Below are 14,210 nucleotides of genomic sequence, written 5' to 3'. Positions count from 1 at the left end.
AACCCTCTGACAACTCCTTGCTTTTTTTTTCAAACTAATTCTGGCTTTTTGTGCATCAACTTCTTCACTCTACTATTTGACCTTTTTACATCTCTAATTATCCAGCTAATGCTCTTCTCTTCTGCTTCCTACTTACGCTCTAAAACTTTGTAGCCAAAGCTTATCGTCATTTGTTCTAATATTTTCCTCCTTTGTGTGTCATCAGTTTTGATTACGTCCCCGTGATGTACCTTCCGGCACTTTACTGCTTTAGTGTTCCTCCATGAATGCAGGTTGCCAACAGATGCTGAGAGTCTCCTTTAAAGCCGTGTTGAACAAGAGACTTTTAGCCTATTGGCTGCTTTATTTTTTCCGGAATGAATTATTTATTTTGGTTTCACTGGAAGTTCAAAATGCACAAAGGAAGGTTTTTGTGGTGACGGAGGAGCACTAATTAAAGAGCCGAACCTTGTGAATGCATCCACAGACCCGTTAATGGCCCACCGACAACGATCCACTGAGCAAGACGAATCAAATGCGTGCAATAATTTTAAATGTCTGTCTGCCATTTTGTAGCTCTGAGCATCAGAAAGAACACTGCATCTGGTCGAATGCATTTTGAAACTGTCCTCCTGGTGCACAGCCTCTTGCACTTCTTGATCCAGTAAAGAGTAATCTGAGTGCAGTTGAGGTTATTAGATCATGGCTGATGACCATGGTGGCCCAGGGGTCAGAACGTGGCTCACCAAGCCTCATCCAGGACACACATACAGAGCTGGCAAATGGATTGGAGATTTTGCTGAACAGCTGCCCACACAAACACTGGCCATTTCTGTCTTGTATTAGCTGCTTATTTGCTCCAAGTGGTTGGAAGAGCAGCGAACAGAGAAGATCCGTGACTTCTCGTGAGTTTCTGTAGAGCCCTTAGTCTTTCCACCGTGGGTCATGCTTTTTATCCAGTGTAGGCACAGCTCCCTGAGATGGCAGCCTACCTAGGGAAGCTACTGGGATGAGCAATGGCCGCAAACACTTGTAGAGTCATAGAGTTGTTCAGCACGGAAACAGACTCTTCAGTCCAAATCGTTCATGCCAATCAGATAAGCAAATCTGATCTAGTCCCATTTCCCAGCATTTGGCCCTTTATCCCTCTAATTCATAAACTCATCTAGAGGCCTTTTGCATGTTGTAATTGTACCAGCCTCCACCACTTCCTCTGGCAACTCGTAATACCCACTCAGGATGGGTAGCTTGTGGGTTGAACTATGTACACAATGCATCCTTGTGCCTTCACACCAACCCAAAGGTGGTAAAGTGTCCAGATCTCGAGCCCCAGCAGTGAGGTAGGGCAGGAGTGCATCAATGTGGAAAGTTGGGAGGCTACGTGTAATCCTGAGACTGTATGAGAGAGACACGCACACAGACACACATGCACACGCACGCACATACACAACCTAACCCAAGAACAGCTCGGGCTGAAAGTCCATTTTCATGTAGTTTCTGCTGAGGCCACCTCAGCAGATGAACCACTGGAGGCAAATGGGAAATTCGGTGTTAGTTAAACCCAAAATCTAAGCTTTTCCTCAGTCCCTGTCTGCCTGGTGATCAGTGTTGTACAAAATTCAACCTGTTCTGCTGGTGTCTCACTGTAGTTGCTCAAATAAATTAGAATGCTTAGAATAGTTTTACTCTTGCTTTCAGAGGGAGCAGATGGATTTGTACCAGCTCTCATAAGGTTCCAGTAATGACATCTGGCCAAATGGAGTTGTACTTATTGCTATCTTGCAATAAGTGTTTTTGTTGTCTAAGAACAGTATAATAACTAAATTTCTACCAGCTGCAGTGTGACCCCACTCCAAAAAGATATTTCCTTCCTCACCCCTATCCACTTTCCGCAGGGACCGTTCCCTCTGCGACTCCCTCATTAGGTCCAGACTCCCCACCAACCTCTCCTCCACACCTGGCACCTTTCCCTGTGGCTGCAGGAGGTGCAAACCGTGCCCTCTCAGCTCCCCTCCACCTCCATCCAAGGCCCCAAACAATCATTCCAGGTCCAGCAGAGATTTACCTGCATTTCCTGTAACCTGACTTATTGCATACGTGGCTCCCAGTTTGGTCTATTCTACACTGGGGACCGCTTCAGGGAACAAATCTGGTTTGTACGCTCCAATCAACTCCATCTTCCCCTGGCCAACTTTTTCAACTCCCCTGACGACATGTCCACGCTGAGCCACCACCACAATCAAAATAAGGCTACATGCAAACTGAAGGAAGTACACCTTCGCCTTGGGAACCATACGGCCTCAACATAGAATTCACCAGCTTCCAAACCTCACCACCCCTCACCCCATCCCAATTCTAGCTCTCCCCCTCCACCCCACCCCATTGACCTGACCTAACCTGTCCATCTTCTTTCCCACCTTTCCGCTCTACCCTTCCCACTGACCAATCCCAATCACCACCTACCTACATCCAAGTAGCACCATCCCATCCCCCTTTCCTCCAGTCCCACCACCCCATTTGTTTCTCAGTTCCCCCCCCCCACACACACAACTTTCGCCCGTCCTGATGAAAGGTCCTGACTTGAAACGTCAATTCTCCTGATGATGCTTGACCTGCTGTGTTTTTTTTTCCAGTTCCACACTTTATCGACTCTGACTTTTCAGCATCTGCAGTCCTCACGATCTCCTAGCTCTGCTGCTTGGCATGTTTAAATGGTCATTTTTATCAGTTCCTCACCTTTTCAAATTGTCAATGTATTGTGTTTTTTTTGAAAGTCATATTAATGCTAAACATTTTTGAGATTTGCTCATCAACTCATTGAGTGGGGGGTGTGGGGAAGAAAAGTTGAAGCATGGTCTCTCACACAACTTTGCTATTGATTTAGGTCCTTCCCCTCGGTGTGGTGTACTTGCTTCTTGGTATGCTGTAGTACTGAATGATGCAGTCTACACAGGTCTTAGGCTTCTGCTGTCAAGATGAATTCAAGTAGATGTAGGGATGCTGTAGATTGCCTTAATATGAAGGAAAATAAAATAAGTGAGATGATATTTACATTTTTGGGTCCCTTGATCAAATGGCATAATGATACTCACTAGTCAGCGACAAACATACAGATGGACAGAGCTTCAGAGTGACCATGCATATTTCAGTGTAAGTCAGGAGAGGAATTAAAGGTGAGAAAATTGGCGGGAGAAATAAGACTATTTGTAATTCCTAACACTGTTTATTTTCAACAATAAACACAAGGAATGGCATTTACTTGTTCAATTCAGAAGTTGTCAAAGGCATTATTGGAGCATAAACTCACAAGTTATCCAAAACGTCAGTGACCAGGGGAGCTATAAAGCTGCTCAGCGTTTGTGAAATGTAGCAAGAAGCACAATGGACTGGTGAACAATCTAATCACAGAGTGGATTCCAGACAGCACCTCAAAGAGCATAGAGGAAAATTAGAAAGATAAATCCGTGAGGCATTCTGCAATATGTTGCAGTGAGGAGTTCCAGCCTGTCGAGCTGACCTATCCACCCAGCAAGGCCTATTATACGCTGATCCGACAGAGTGGGGTATTTGGAAGCTTCTGAATGCAATTCCGTGCTGCAATATGTTGATTTCTTTTTTAATTCCCCAAACTTTAAGCCTTTTTTTCCCATTAACTTCAGCATCTTAATTTTCTGTGAACCTCTGCTCAGTTGTTGAGATTTACAAATTTAAATGAAAGCTCGCTCGGAATTTCCTGCCAGCAAGCTCCCAGCCGTGTGCTCAGTACTGCCTCCTGGGGGCTTTGAGATTTGGCACAACGCAGTGACTGTGGGTTGCAAATGCTAATTGGCAAGCGTGAGCACTTCTCCATGGCACAGAACTTTGAGCTGTGTGTCACAGCACTTGCTTAACAATAAATCACAAAATGTCCCAAGTTTGTGCAACGGGCAGCTCCCAAAAATATTTTTATTTTTGTTTTGAGGCAGTACTGAGGTTCTTTACTGTAAATGGAATAAAAATGGGCTATTCATAATCCTCCACCTCCCATTTCCCTCCCTATTCAAGATTACCTGATAGCAATGTCATTTATCTAACGGTAGAGAGAGAGGCAATTTGAGTTCCTTTCATTTTCCTGCCCTCTTGTCTGTAGGCAAAGATGATTTTCAAATTTCCTTCTCTTCCCTTTGAAATAGTGTGGCTTGCTTTCCCCAAACACTGTTCTGTGAAATCCATCTTTTTTCATGATTTGGAGATGCCGGTGTTGGACTGGGGTGTACAAAGTTAAAAATGACACAACACCAGGTTATAGTCCAACAGGTTTAATTGCAAGCACACTAGCTTTCGGAATGCCGCTCCTTAATCAGGTGACTATCACCCGATGAAGGAGCAGTACTCCGAAAGCTAGTGTGCTTGCAATTAAACCTGTTGGACTATATCCTGGTGTTGTGTCACTTTTGAGTTTTTTTTTCAAATGACACTCAACAAACTCTCTTTGGGGTTTAAGGCAGAACTTTGGTTTATTCGTGCATTCGAACCCAGGGATGACTATAATCTCTCTCCCTCTCACTCGATTTCTCACATGCGAAAGAAAAGGAGAGGAAAGAGGTTAATATTAAGACTAACTTGTACATCAAAGATACATTCTTTGATTTGTGTCTTAAGTGCAGAAAGTGAGTGTCCAGTGAAGGGCACTTGTTTCTGTGGGAGCTTGGGTTCAGGTGGGTGTAATTGGCTGAAATTACACAATTCCTTTTGATAGAGTAGATTTTATTTGTCATTTCTAACATATACAACTGATACAGTTAAAAATGAGACAGCATTCCTCCAGGACCAAGGTGCTACATGGACAGCACAAACTACATGATCATACAAAGGGTGGTAAGAAGTGCATAATTAATAGACACTGTAGCAGCAATTCGAAGTCATGCAAAGAATTTTGGGTAGAAAAAGAGTCCTATCATACCGTGTTAAGGAGCCTGATGGCTTGGAGGAAGAAATGGTCACACGGTCTGGCTGAGAGAGACCAATTTTTCTGGTATTATCTGCCAGATGGCAGGAGGGAGAAAAGTTTGAGTGAGGTGTGTGTAGCGTCTTCCACAATGCTGTTAGCCTTTCAGATGCAGCATGTGCTGTTGATGTCTATTATGGAGGGCAGAGAGACATCTTAGCTGTCCTCACGATCTGAGACAGTGCAATTCCTGATCCAAGCAATGATGCAGCTGCTCAGGGTTGTGGAGTGTGCAGCAAAATGATAGTGATAACAGGATCTTCTAGAGCACTAGGCTTTGAAACAGTATTGACTTGAAGCTCAATCTCGATAAATGCAAAATACTGCAAATGCTGGCAATCTGAAATCAAAAGAAGCAACGTGCTGGAGAAACTCAGCAGGTCTGGCAGCATCAATGGAGAGAAAACCACCCATTAACAGTTTGAGTCCAATAAAATCTCTGTCTCAACATTAACTCTGTTTCTCTTAGCCTTTCATAAATGCTCCAGAGCTGCTGAGTTTCTCCAGTAATTTCTGTTTTGATCTAGCTCAGCCTGGAGAATGATTTCCTACGAGGGTCTTGCAGGCAATTTCAATGTTAACAAGTAAACTAGATCCTTATCCGTCTGTGATGTTGACCAGAGGCAAAATTTCTAGCAGCCTGATGTAATGGAGCCCAGAAATTACAGTAAACCTCTCGAGGCTGAGTGACAGGCTCATATAAGGATTCGAATTTCAATTTAGCAATTGATTCCTATCTCTCTCGCCACAAGTCCTACATTCACCTTGGGACATAAATGGGATTATTAGCGTCTCCACAAACATAGTTAAATATTTTCTGATCAAAACCCATCGATTATTGTACGAAGTAAATTGGGAGCGGTTTGTGTCCCTTGAAGCATAACGAGTTTCAATAGTTTTCCTTTATTCTCCGTCCCTATGGGGAGATGCAGTGGCTTCCATTCCTCGGAGCTGGGCGAAAGTGAGGACTGCAGATGCTGGAGACCAGAATCAAGATTAGAATGGTGCTGGAAAAGCACAACAGGTCAGGCAGCATCCGAGTAGCAGGAAAACCGATGTTTCGGACAAAAGCCCTTCATCTAGGTGGCACTGGAACAGGGGTTCTTAACCAGTGATCTATAAATCCACTAAAGAATTTTTCAAGTGGTCTTTCCTTCCAGTTGCTTTATATGCTGATCATCAACGATATTGCTGTCAATGCCACAGTTCCTCGTATTAATTGTCTTCGTATGGTGGATGTGGTGTTTAAAAGATTAAGAACCCTGTCGAGAATGAATGTCTCAGACAGTATTTTAGTATGTGTGTATAGAAGTTGTGAGGAAGTTTATTTGTTCAAAGGCGCCTTGCTGCCTGAATAGCAGAATGACTAAATTGGTGGTCAGCACTACTTTACCTTTCAACACGCCATGAGAGACTCTTCAGGGTGCAAGTAATGTCACTTTTGTAACTGACTTAGTAAAATAAAATGTTCAATTTGTCGGTGGCACAGTGGTTAGCACTGCTGCCTCACAGCGCCACAGACCTGAGTTCAATTCCCGCCTCAGGCGACTGACTGTGTGGAGTTTGCACATTCTGCCCGTATCTGCGTGGGTTTCCTCCGGGTGCTCCAGTTTCCTCTCTCAGTCCAAAAATATGCAGGTTAGGTGAAGTGGCCATGCTAAATTGCCCGTATTGTTAGGTAAATGTGGGGGAATGGGTCTGGGTGGGTTGCGCTTCAGCGGGTTGGTGTGGACTTGTTGGGACGAAGGGCCTGTTTACACACTGTAAGTAATCTAATCTAATTCCTGAAAGTGCCAGAGCATTGTCAATGGATTCAGCAAGCATTTTGCTCGGATGATTTTGAAATGTTTCATTTAATTCTTAACGCTGTTTTTAAAGTCCATGAATTCAGTTGCCAGTCAGTTCATAATATGGTAGTAGATTGCTTGGGTTTAAATAAGAACAGTATCCAGGGAATTAGGAGGACAGCTTGATGTTCATTAGCATGTAAGCTATTAGAATGCAAAAATATGTAGCACCTGAAATAATGGCTTCACTTTTCCTGCCATCTATGCAGCAGTCAGTGGTTGTATGTTACAGGTTAAAACCATTTTAAAGCTTTTAAAGCCACAAAACACCACCTCAAACAATGAGACCTCCTTTTACCTTGTACCGTTCAGCTATTAATGTTGAATGTTTGACTGGACTGGTTTACTGTTCACACCCAAGAAGGAGAATCCTAATATATCATTCTGAGAGTACCACAAAACATAAGCTTTAATTGAGAGGGAAATTGGAAAGGCATGTGGCAATATCACCGAGTTGAGAGTTATTTGTTTGTTTTAATACTGCTGTAGATTTGTTTCATTATATCAACTTATCGAAACATTTGTTGTTTGCTAACTAGTTCCTTAAATAATTGGTGAGAATCTTTGTTGGTTCAACCTTTTTCTTCGAATGTGGATTTGTAAGTAAAATCTGTAAGTATTAGGAATCTGAAACTTTTGGAGAATAAATGTGGTTCAGTGAGTGTATGCTCCGTACATCTCCAATCTGCATATTTTCTTTTATTTATTACTGGGACATGGGTCTTGCTAGTTAAACCAGCATTTATGACCCATCCCTTATTGCCCTTGAGAAAATGGTGATGATCTGTTATCTTGAATTGCTGCATTGTGGGTAAGACCACAGTGCTGTTGGGAGAGAGGCTTTTTGACCAAGCAACCATCATGATGTGAGATCTACACCCTTATGAGCAAACAGCAACCGGCTTTATTTAATATAATTATATGCAGAGGATGGTAAGAAAGGACCACCTGTGTGGATGTATCAGTCCCATGTGATCTGATGTCTCCATGACACAGGTCTTTTCACACATGAACTCTGTGTTGGGTAAATGCATAATTCCCTTCACAATGATTGTGAAGGTCGAATGATGGATGAGTTGGAGGGAAGCTTGCAGGTGATGGTAGTGTTCCCATCCCTATGTCTCTAGAGGTCACAAGTTTGGAAATTTGTTGTTGAAGAAACTTTGTTGTTATGATAACTTTTGTAGATGGTATACATTGCTAACAGTGCACCATTGGTAGACACCGTGGATGTTGAAGATGGTGGATGGGTTACCAGTCACACAAGCTTCTTTCATGCAGAGGATGTTGAGTTTCCTGCCTGCTGGAGATTCAGACATCTAGACAAGTGGAGTGTATTCAATCACACTCTTGACTTGTACCTTTTTAAGATTGCTGGACTAAGCGTGGGGAGTCTGAAGATGAGTTGCATGCTGCAGTATTGCCAGTTTTTTGACCTGCTTTTGTAGCCATTGGAACTTCCACAAAGCTTGAGCTCCAGCATCTGGTCAGATCCAGATCTTGAATAGGAACATAGGTCCAAGAGAAGGAAGCAGCAGGAAGAATAAGATTTGGCGAGATGGTCAGAAAAGAGGAAAGAGGATTTGACACAAAGAGACGGTGTAAATTGTAGATCAGAAAGCAGGGTAGCCCACACAAAAATGGGGAAGAATGACATAATTAACAGTCAGAAAATGGTCTTAAATACTTTTGCAGTGCTTCAGGGGCCCATAATCTCATTGAACAAGGGACTTACTCTACCTGCTATATGTCTGACCTCCAATCCATCCGGCCTACTCTAATCTCATATAACCTCTTCTCCTGTGTTGTCCTCCTGACAGAATACCTCAACTTACTTCCAGCTGGTGAGCTCTTTGTTAGTTCTTCTGAACATTTGAATATTATTCTTACTCCTATTTGCAAGTTGGGAAAATAGAACATTTTTGGACTTTGTCATCTTGCAGTTAGAACAAGGGAATCGCAACAGCTTGGAAAACATGTTTATTCAGGTTTCCAGAGCGCTGTGGAGAGGATATGTTTCTGTGCTGAACAAGTCTGAACTTTTACCAGATTCCTTGCGTGACAACAAAATTAGCATTTCTGTCGAGCAAGTCCTCCTCTGTTTGTTTAATTTGGCAGATTTTTGATCTGAGCACTTTCTTTTCAAAACAGTGACACTTATCCAATAGAAATGAAAAGGTTTGAACTGGGAAGAGAATAGATATTCTCTGAAAATTTGTAAGCCTGCAGGTGAAAACGTGTCATCTGAAATTTGAAGACAATTTAACCGTCTTAACACATGCAGTAGGGAGGCAGTACTCTGAAGTATGCCATTCAAAACTAAAAGCTGAACAGATTGCATTGAACAGTTCATCATAGTCAAAGGCATAGAAATCTCCTGTGGAATCCTGGCTTTGGTGAAATGTTGGAATGACCTTTCAATTCAGTGTGTATTTTATCTTGTTTATTTTGTGAATTCTTTCTGGAAGATCGAGGTTACCATCTGTGTAAAGTGGAATAGAATCAATACTGAGCCCACCAATCCTATGTTTTCCAGTTAACTGTCAAAATTAACATCCAAAATTAATATTGAATTAATACCCATTCCATTAATGCCCAAACTCCTGCTGTTTATATCCCATTGAGTTGCAAGTTGCCCTCACCCATCACAGCTTCTCTTCCTGGTGTTCCCTTCACATTTAACATTGGCATCCTCCTGTTATTCTCGCACTCCTCATGCACACAGACACATGCACCCTTCCAACCCACTGTTGTTGGCCAATATACACCCTACCATGTGAAATGGAATTCTTATAACCTCTCTGCTGCATCTCCTTTAAAGCTGTCTTTAAAATGAGACTACTTTAGCTCGGTGTCCCATTTTAGCTCAATTATATCACTTCACAGGACCTTATAGCATGTTCTTAGAGGTACTTGGATGGTTTACTGTTTTTTGTTTTAAAAGTCAAAACAGTTTATTCACAGAAGATTTTAGATCTGCTGAACTCAGTATGATTTCCTTTTTTCTTTCTGCAGCGAGGTTACCATAAAGATGATTTTATGTCCAACTAAGGTCAAATCTGCTCCTACACGCTACAATCAAAACTACAGACAGCTGGATCCTACTGAATGCTCCTCCCCCAGGAAGGATAATTTAATCTCTATCTATTCCATTTTCCTTTTGTATTTGTTGTAAACTGCTCTCGGGTTGATGGAGACCTGCCTCCCTATGTGTGGATCTACTAAAACTACGTTAGGACGGACCATCACCACAAGGAGCGTAGATGTTCAATGACTCTGTGAAACTTGTATGTGCTACCAAAAGTTTGTATAATACTAAAGATTTTTTTTTTGTGTCTATACTGTCCTTCAAAATGTAGCAGCAATCCAGATTTTAACTTTTCAAAGTAATAAAATATTAAAATTTTTGTAATTGTAATCTCAAGTTCCTGTTTCAACTCCTAGCAGTCTGATACTGCAATAAGCTGTGCGATTTGAAAAGATCTTGATTGATGTGGGCCAAATTGTTTAGCAACTGAATTGAAATGAGCATACCTAAAAGATATAAAATCTTATAACTTCCGAGGTGTCCAATCTACATAAACTACATTTGATTATACAACTATGCAGTCAGCGGGTTTTCTGTTGATAAATTTCTTTGCTGTGCTCTCTTCCTCCCACCTGTTTGTTTAAAAAATAGATTTATGATATATCTAAGAAATTAGGTAATGTGGAATGGGCCCTAATGGAGTCAGCAAGCTAGGGTTAATGAGAAGAAGCAATGTTAAAATGCCTAAAAGGCCAATATTAACCAGGTTCATGTGTTAACATAATAAAGGGTAATGATAAATTCTTGGAGCAATCTGTATGAATTAATTTACAATTGATTTAGATAAGATGGGTAATAAATCCTGGTCCAACCAGCAACACCCACAGACCATGAGTGTTTTTTTTAAAAAACAGAGCAAATTGGCAGGATTTCAATTATATCAATTCTGACACTGGTCTTTAACTAGGAGATTACAGGAGAGCAGCAGAACACTTTTCAGATCTTATGAACTGAAAGTATTCCCCTTGCAGTTGCTGAACAAAGAATCTTTGGGTCTGAAATAGTGTGATCACATATTGGAACAGAGAAACAAAAAAATTGGGATGTTGTAGAAGGTTTGGTGGTGGTTTTCCAATGTACATGATGTTTAGATATAATATTCTGGGAATGGGATTTTAAATGTAATTGTTTATTATCACTTTGAGTATAGTAAATCACAAACAATTAAAAATAAGCTTCTGAAAGAGTGTTTGTTTATTTTAGTATGTACAATCTGTACATGGAATGTATATCTGTGTAATAATGTCTCCCTCCCACTGCCTTCCAGAAAGTCCATGGAAAACTTTCTAGGTTTTTTGTAGTCTAACAACTGCAGCAAAAACTTGAAATACATAATCCCAAAGTGACTTGCAACTTTCCAAAAAGGTCATTGGCTTGCAGGAGAACCCAAGTCTGCTTTGCCAGTGACAGATGTTCCACATCTTCTGTCAGGCACAGCAGGACCTAACACTGAGGCTGGGAAATGACGAGACACCAACTGAGCACAAGGTAGCAAAGGTAGGCCAGGGCCTGGTAGAGTGAAACCAGATCTGGAGGAAAATGGATGTGAGTGGAAACTGGTGCGGACTGTGGAGTTAGACAATGAGGACTGGAACAGTCAGCAGGCGTGTTTACATTAGAGTGGTGCTGGAAGGGCACAGCAGGTCAGCCAGCATCCAAGGAGCAGAAAAATCGACATTTTGGGCAAAAGCCCTTCATCAAATTCTTGATGAAAGGCTTTTGCCCGAAACGTTGATTTTCCTGCTCCTCGGATGCTGCCTGACCTGCTGTCCTTTTCCATTCTAATCTTGACTCTAATCTCCAGCATCTGCAGTACCCACTTCAGCCTAGGATTGTTTACAATCAGGCTGGGGAGTGGTATAACAGGGCTTGGTCTGTAGTAATTGTGACAAGTTATATGATTCCTATAGACTAAGCAGATTACTAGCAGAAACATTTGTCAATTGTGCATATTTTCCAGATGGCCAGAAAATGACCATCTAAATGAGAGACGGTGATAAGACAAGAAGTGAACAATTCTAATACCATAGATGATTGGGTGAATAATTTTATTCTCTGTAAATGTCAGTATTTTTATAAAGAAACTGTGGTTGCCCTGATTTTATCTGTTAAGCGCCAACTTAGTTCGCTTTTAAAAAACTGTTCTGATGCTTGCATTATCATCAGCTCAAAAAACAAATAAAGTTTTTTTATTTAATCAAAAGTTCCACTTTAATTTGTTCATGGGAAGTGTCGCGGCAAGCATTCATTACTATCTCAGAAGGCAATGAGAGTAGGCAATGAGCAACTTTCTTGGGCCACTGTAGTCCAAGTGGTGAGATAGGGGGCCAGCGACCATAATTCTTTTAGATTTAAAATAGTGATGAAAAAGGACAGACCAGATTCAAAAGTTGAAGTTCTAAATTTGAGAAAGACCAATTTCGACAGTATTAGGCAAGAACTTTCAAAAGCTGACTGGGGGCAAATGTTTGCAGGTAAAGGGATGGCTGGAAAATGGGAAGCCTTCAGAAATGAGATAACGAGAGCCCAGCGAAAGTATATTCCTGTTAGGATGAAAGGAAAGGCTGGTAGGTATAGGGAATGCTGAATGACTAAAGAAATTGAGGGTTTGGTTAAGAAAAAGAAGGAAGCATATGTCATATATACATAGGACAGATCGAGTGAATCCTTAGAAGAGTATAAAGGCAGTTGGAGTACACTTAAGACGGAAGTCAGGAGGGCAAAAAAGGGACATGAGATAGCTTTGGCAATTAGAACTAAGGAGAATCCAAAGGGATTTTACAAATACATTAAGGATAAAAGGGTAACAATGGAGAGAATAGGGCCAGTCAAAGATCAGCAAGGCAGCCTTTGTGTGGAGCTGCAGAAAATGGGAGAGATACTAAACGAGTATTTTACATCAGTACTTACTGGGGAAAAGGATATGGAAGATATAGAATGTAGGGAAATAGATGGCGGCATCTTGAAAAATGTCCATATTTCCATTTTTTGCTGGATGTCTTGAAATGCATAAAGGTGGATAAATCCTCAGGACCTGATCAGGTGTACCATAGAACTCTGTGGGAAGCTAGAGAGAGAATTTTTACTGGGCCTCTTGCTGAGATATTTGTATCATCAATAGTCACAGGTTAGGTGCCTGAAGACTGGAGGTTGGCTAACGTGGTGCCGCTGTTTCAGAAGGGTGGTAAGGACAAGGGAATTATAGACCAGTGAGCCTGACATTGGTGATGGGCAAGTTGTTGGACAGAATCCTGAAGGACAGAATGTACATGTATTTGGAAAGGTAAGGACTGATTATGGATAGTCAACATGGCTTTGTGCATGGGAAAATCATGTCTCACAAACTTGATTGATTTTTTTTAAAGAAGTAACAAAGAGGATTGATGAGGACAGAGCGGTAGATGTGATCTATATGGACTTCAGTAACGCGTTTGACAAGATTCCCCATGGGAGACTGGTGAGCAAGATTAGATCTCACTGAATACAGGGGGAAGTAGCCATTTGGATACGGAACTGGTTCAAAGTTAGAAGACAGAGGGTGGTGGTGGAGGGTTGTTTTTCAGACTGGTGGCCTGTGACCAGTGGAGTGCCACAAGGATAGGTGCTGGGTCCATTACTTTTCATCATTTGCATAAATGATTTGAATGTGAGCATAAGAGGTATAGTTTGTAAGTTTGCAGATGACACCAAAATTGGAGGTGTAGTGGACAACGAAGAGGGTTACCTCGGATTACAACAGGATCTTGATCAGATGGGCCAATGGGCTAAGAAGTGGCAGATGGAGTTTAATTTAGATAAATGTGAGGTACTGCGTTTTCGGAAAGCAAATCTTAGCAGGACTTATACACTTAATGGTAAGGTCTTAGGGGGTGTTGCTGAACAAAGAGACTTTGGAGTGCAGATTCATAGCTCCTTGAAAGTGGAGTCACCAGTAGATAGGATAGTGAAGAAGGCATTGGTATGCTTTCTTTTATTGGTCAGAGTATTGAGTACAGAAGTTGGGAGGTCATGTTGCGGCTGTACAGGACATTGGTTAGACCGCTGTTGGAATATTGCATGCAATTCTGGTATCCTTCCTATTGGAAAGATGTTGTGAAACTTGAACGGGTTCTGAAAAGATTTACAAGGATGTTGCCAGGGTTGGAGGATTTGAGCTATAGGGAGAGGATGAACAGGCTGGGGCTGTTTTCCCTGGAGCGTCAGAGGCTGAAGGGTGACCTTATAGAGGTTTGCAAAATTATGAGGGGCATGAATAGGATAAATAGAAAAAGTCTTTTCCCTGGCGTGGGGGAGTCCAGAACTGAAGGGT

The 14,210-nt window shown here is 41.7% G+C and overlaps 1 protein-coding gene across 2 annotated transcripts in view; it reads left to right on the top strand.

The window, feature by feature from the left end:
- The window catches only part of LOC132824366 (plakophilin-3-like), a 72,791-nt gene extending 60,687 nt beyond the window's left edge, over positions 1-12,104 (top strand). For both annotated transcript variants that reach the window (XM_060838759.1, XM_060838758.1), the window contains exon 13: positions 9,829-12,104. In XM_060838759.1, the coding sequence (XP_060694742.1) occupies positions 9,829-9,864 (36 nt within the window). In that variant the 3' untranslated portion in view covers positions 9,865-12,104. The remainder of the gene's footprint in view (positions 1-9,828) is intronic.
- Positions 12,105-14,210: the final 2,106 nt, after the last annotated feature.

Source organism: Hemiscyllium ocellatum, chromosome 18, assembly GCF_020745735.1.
Source record: "Hemiscyllium ocellatum isolate sHemOce1 chromosome 18, sHemOce1.pat.X.cur, whole genome shotgun sequence".
NCBI lineage: Eukaryota > Metazoa > Chordata > Chondrichthyes > Orectolobiformes > Hemiscylliidae > Hemiscyllium > Hemiscyllium ocellatum.
The sequence above is the reverse complement of the archived record's forward strand: the minus strand, read 5'-3'. Positions and strand labels throughout refer to the sequence as shown.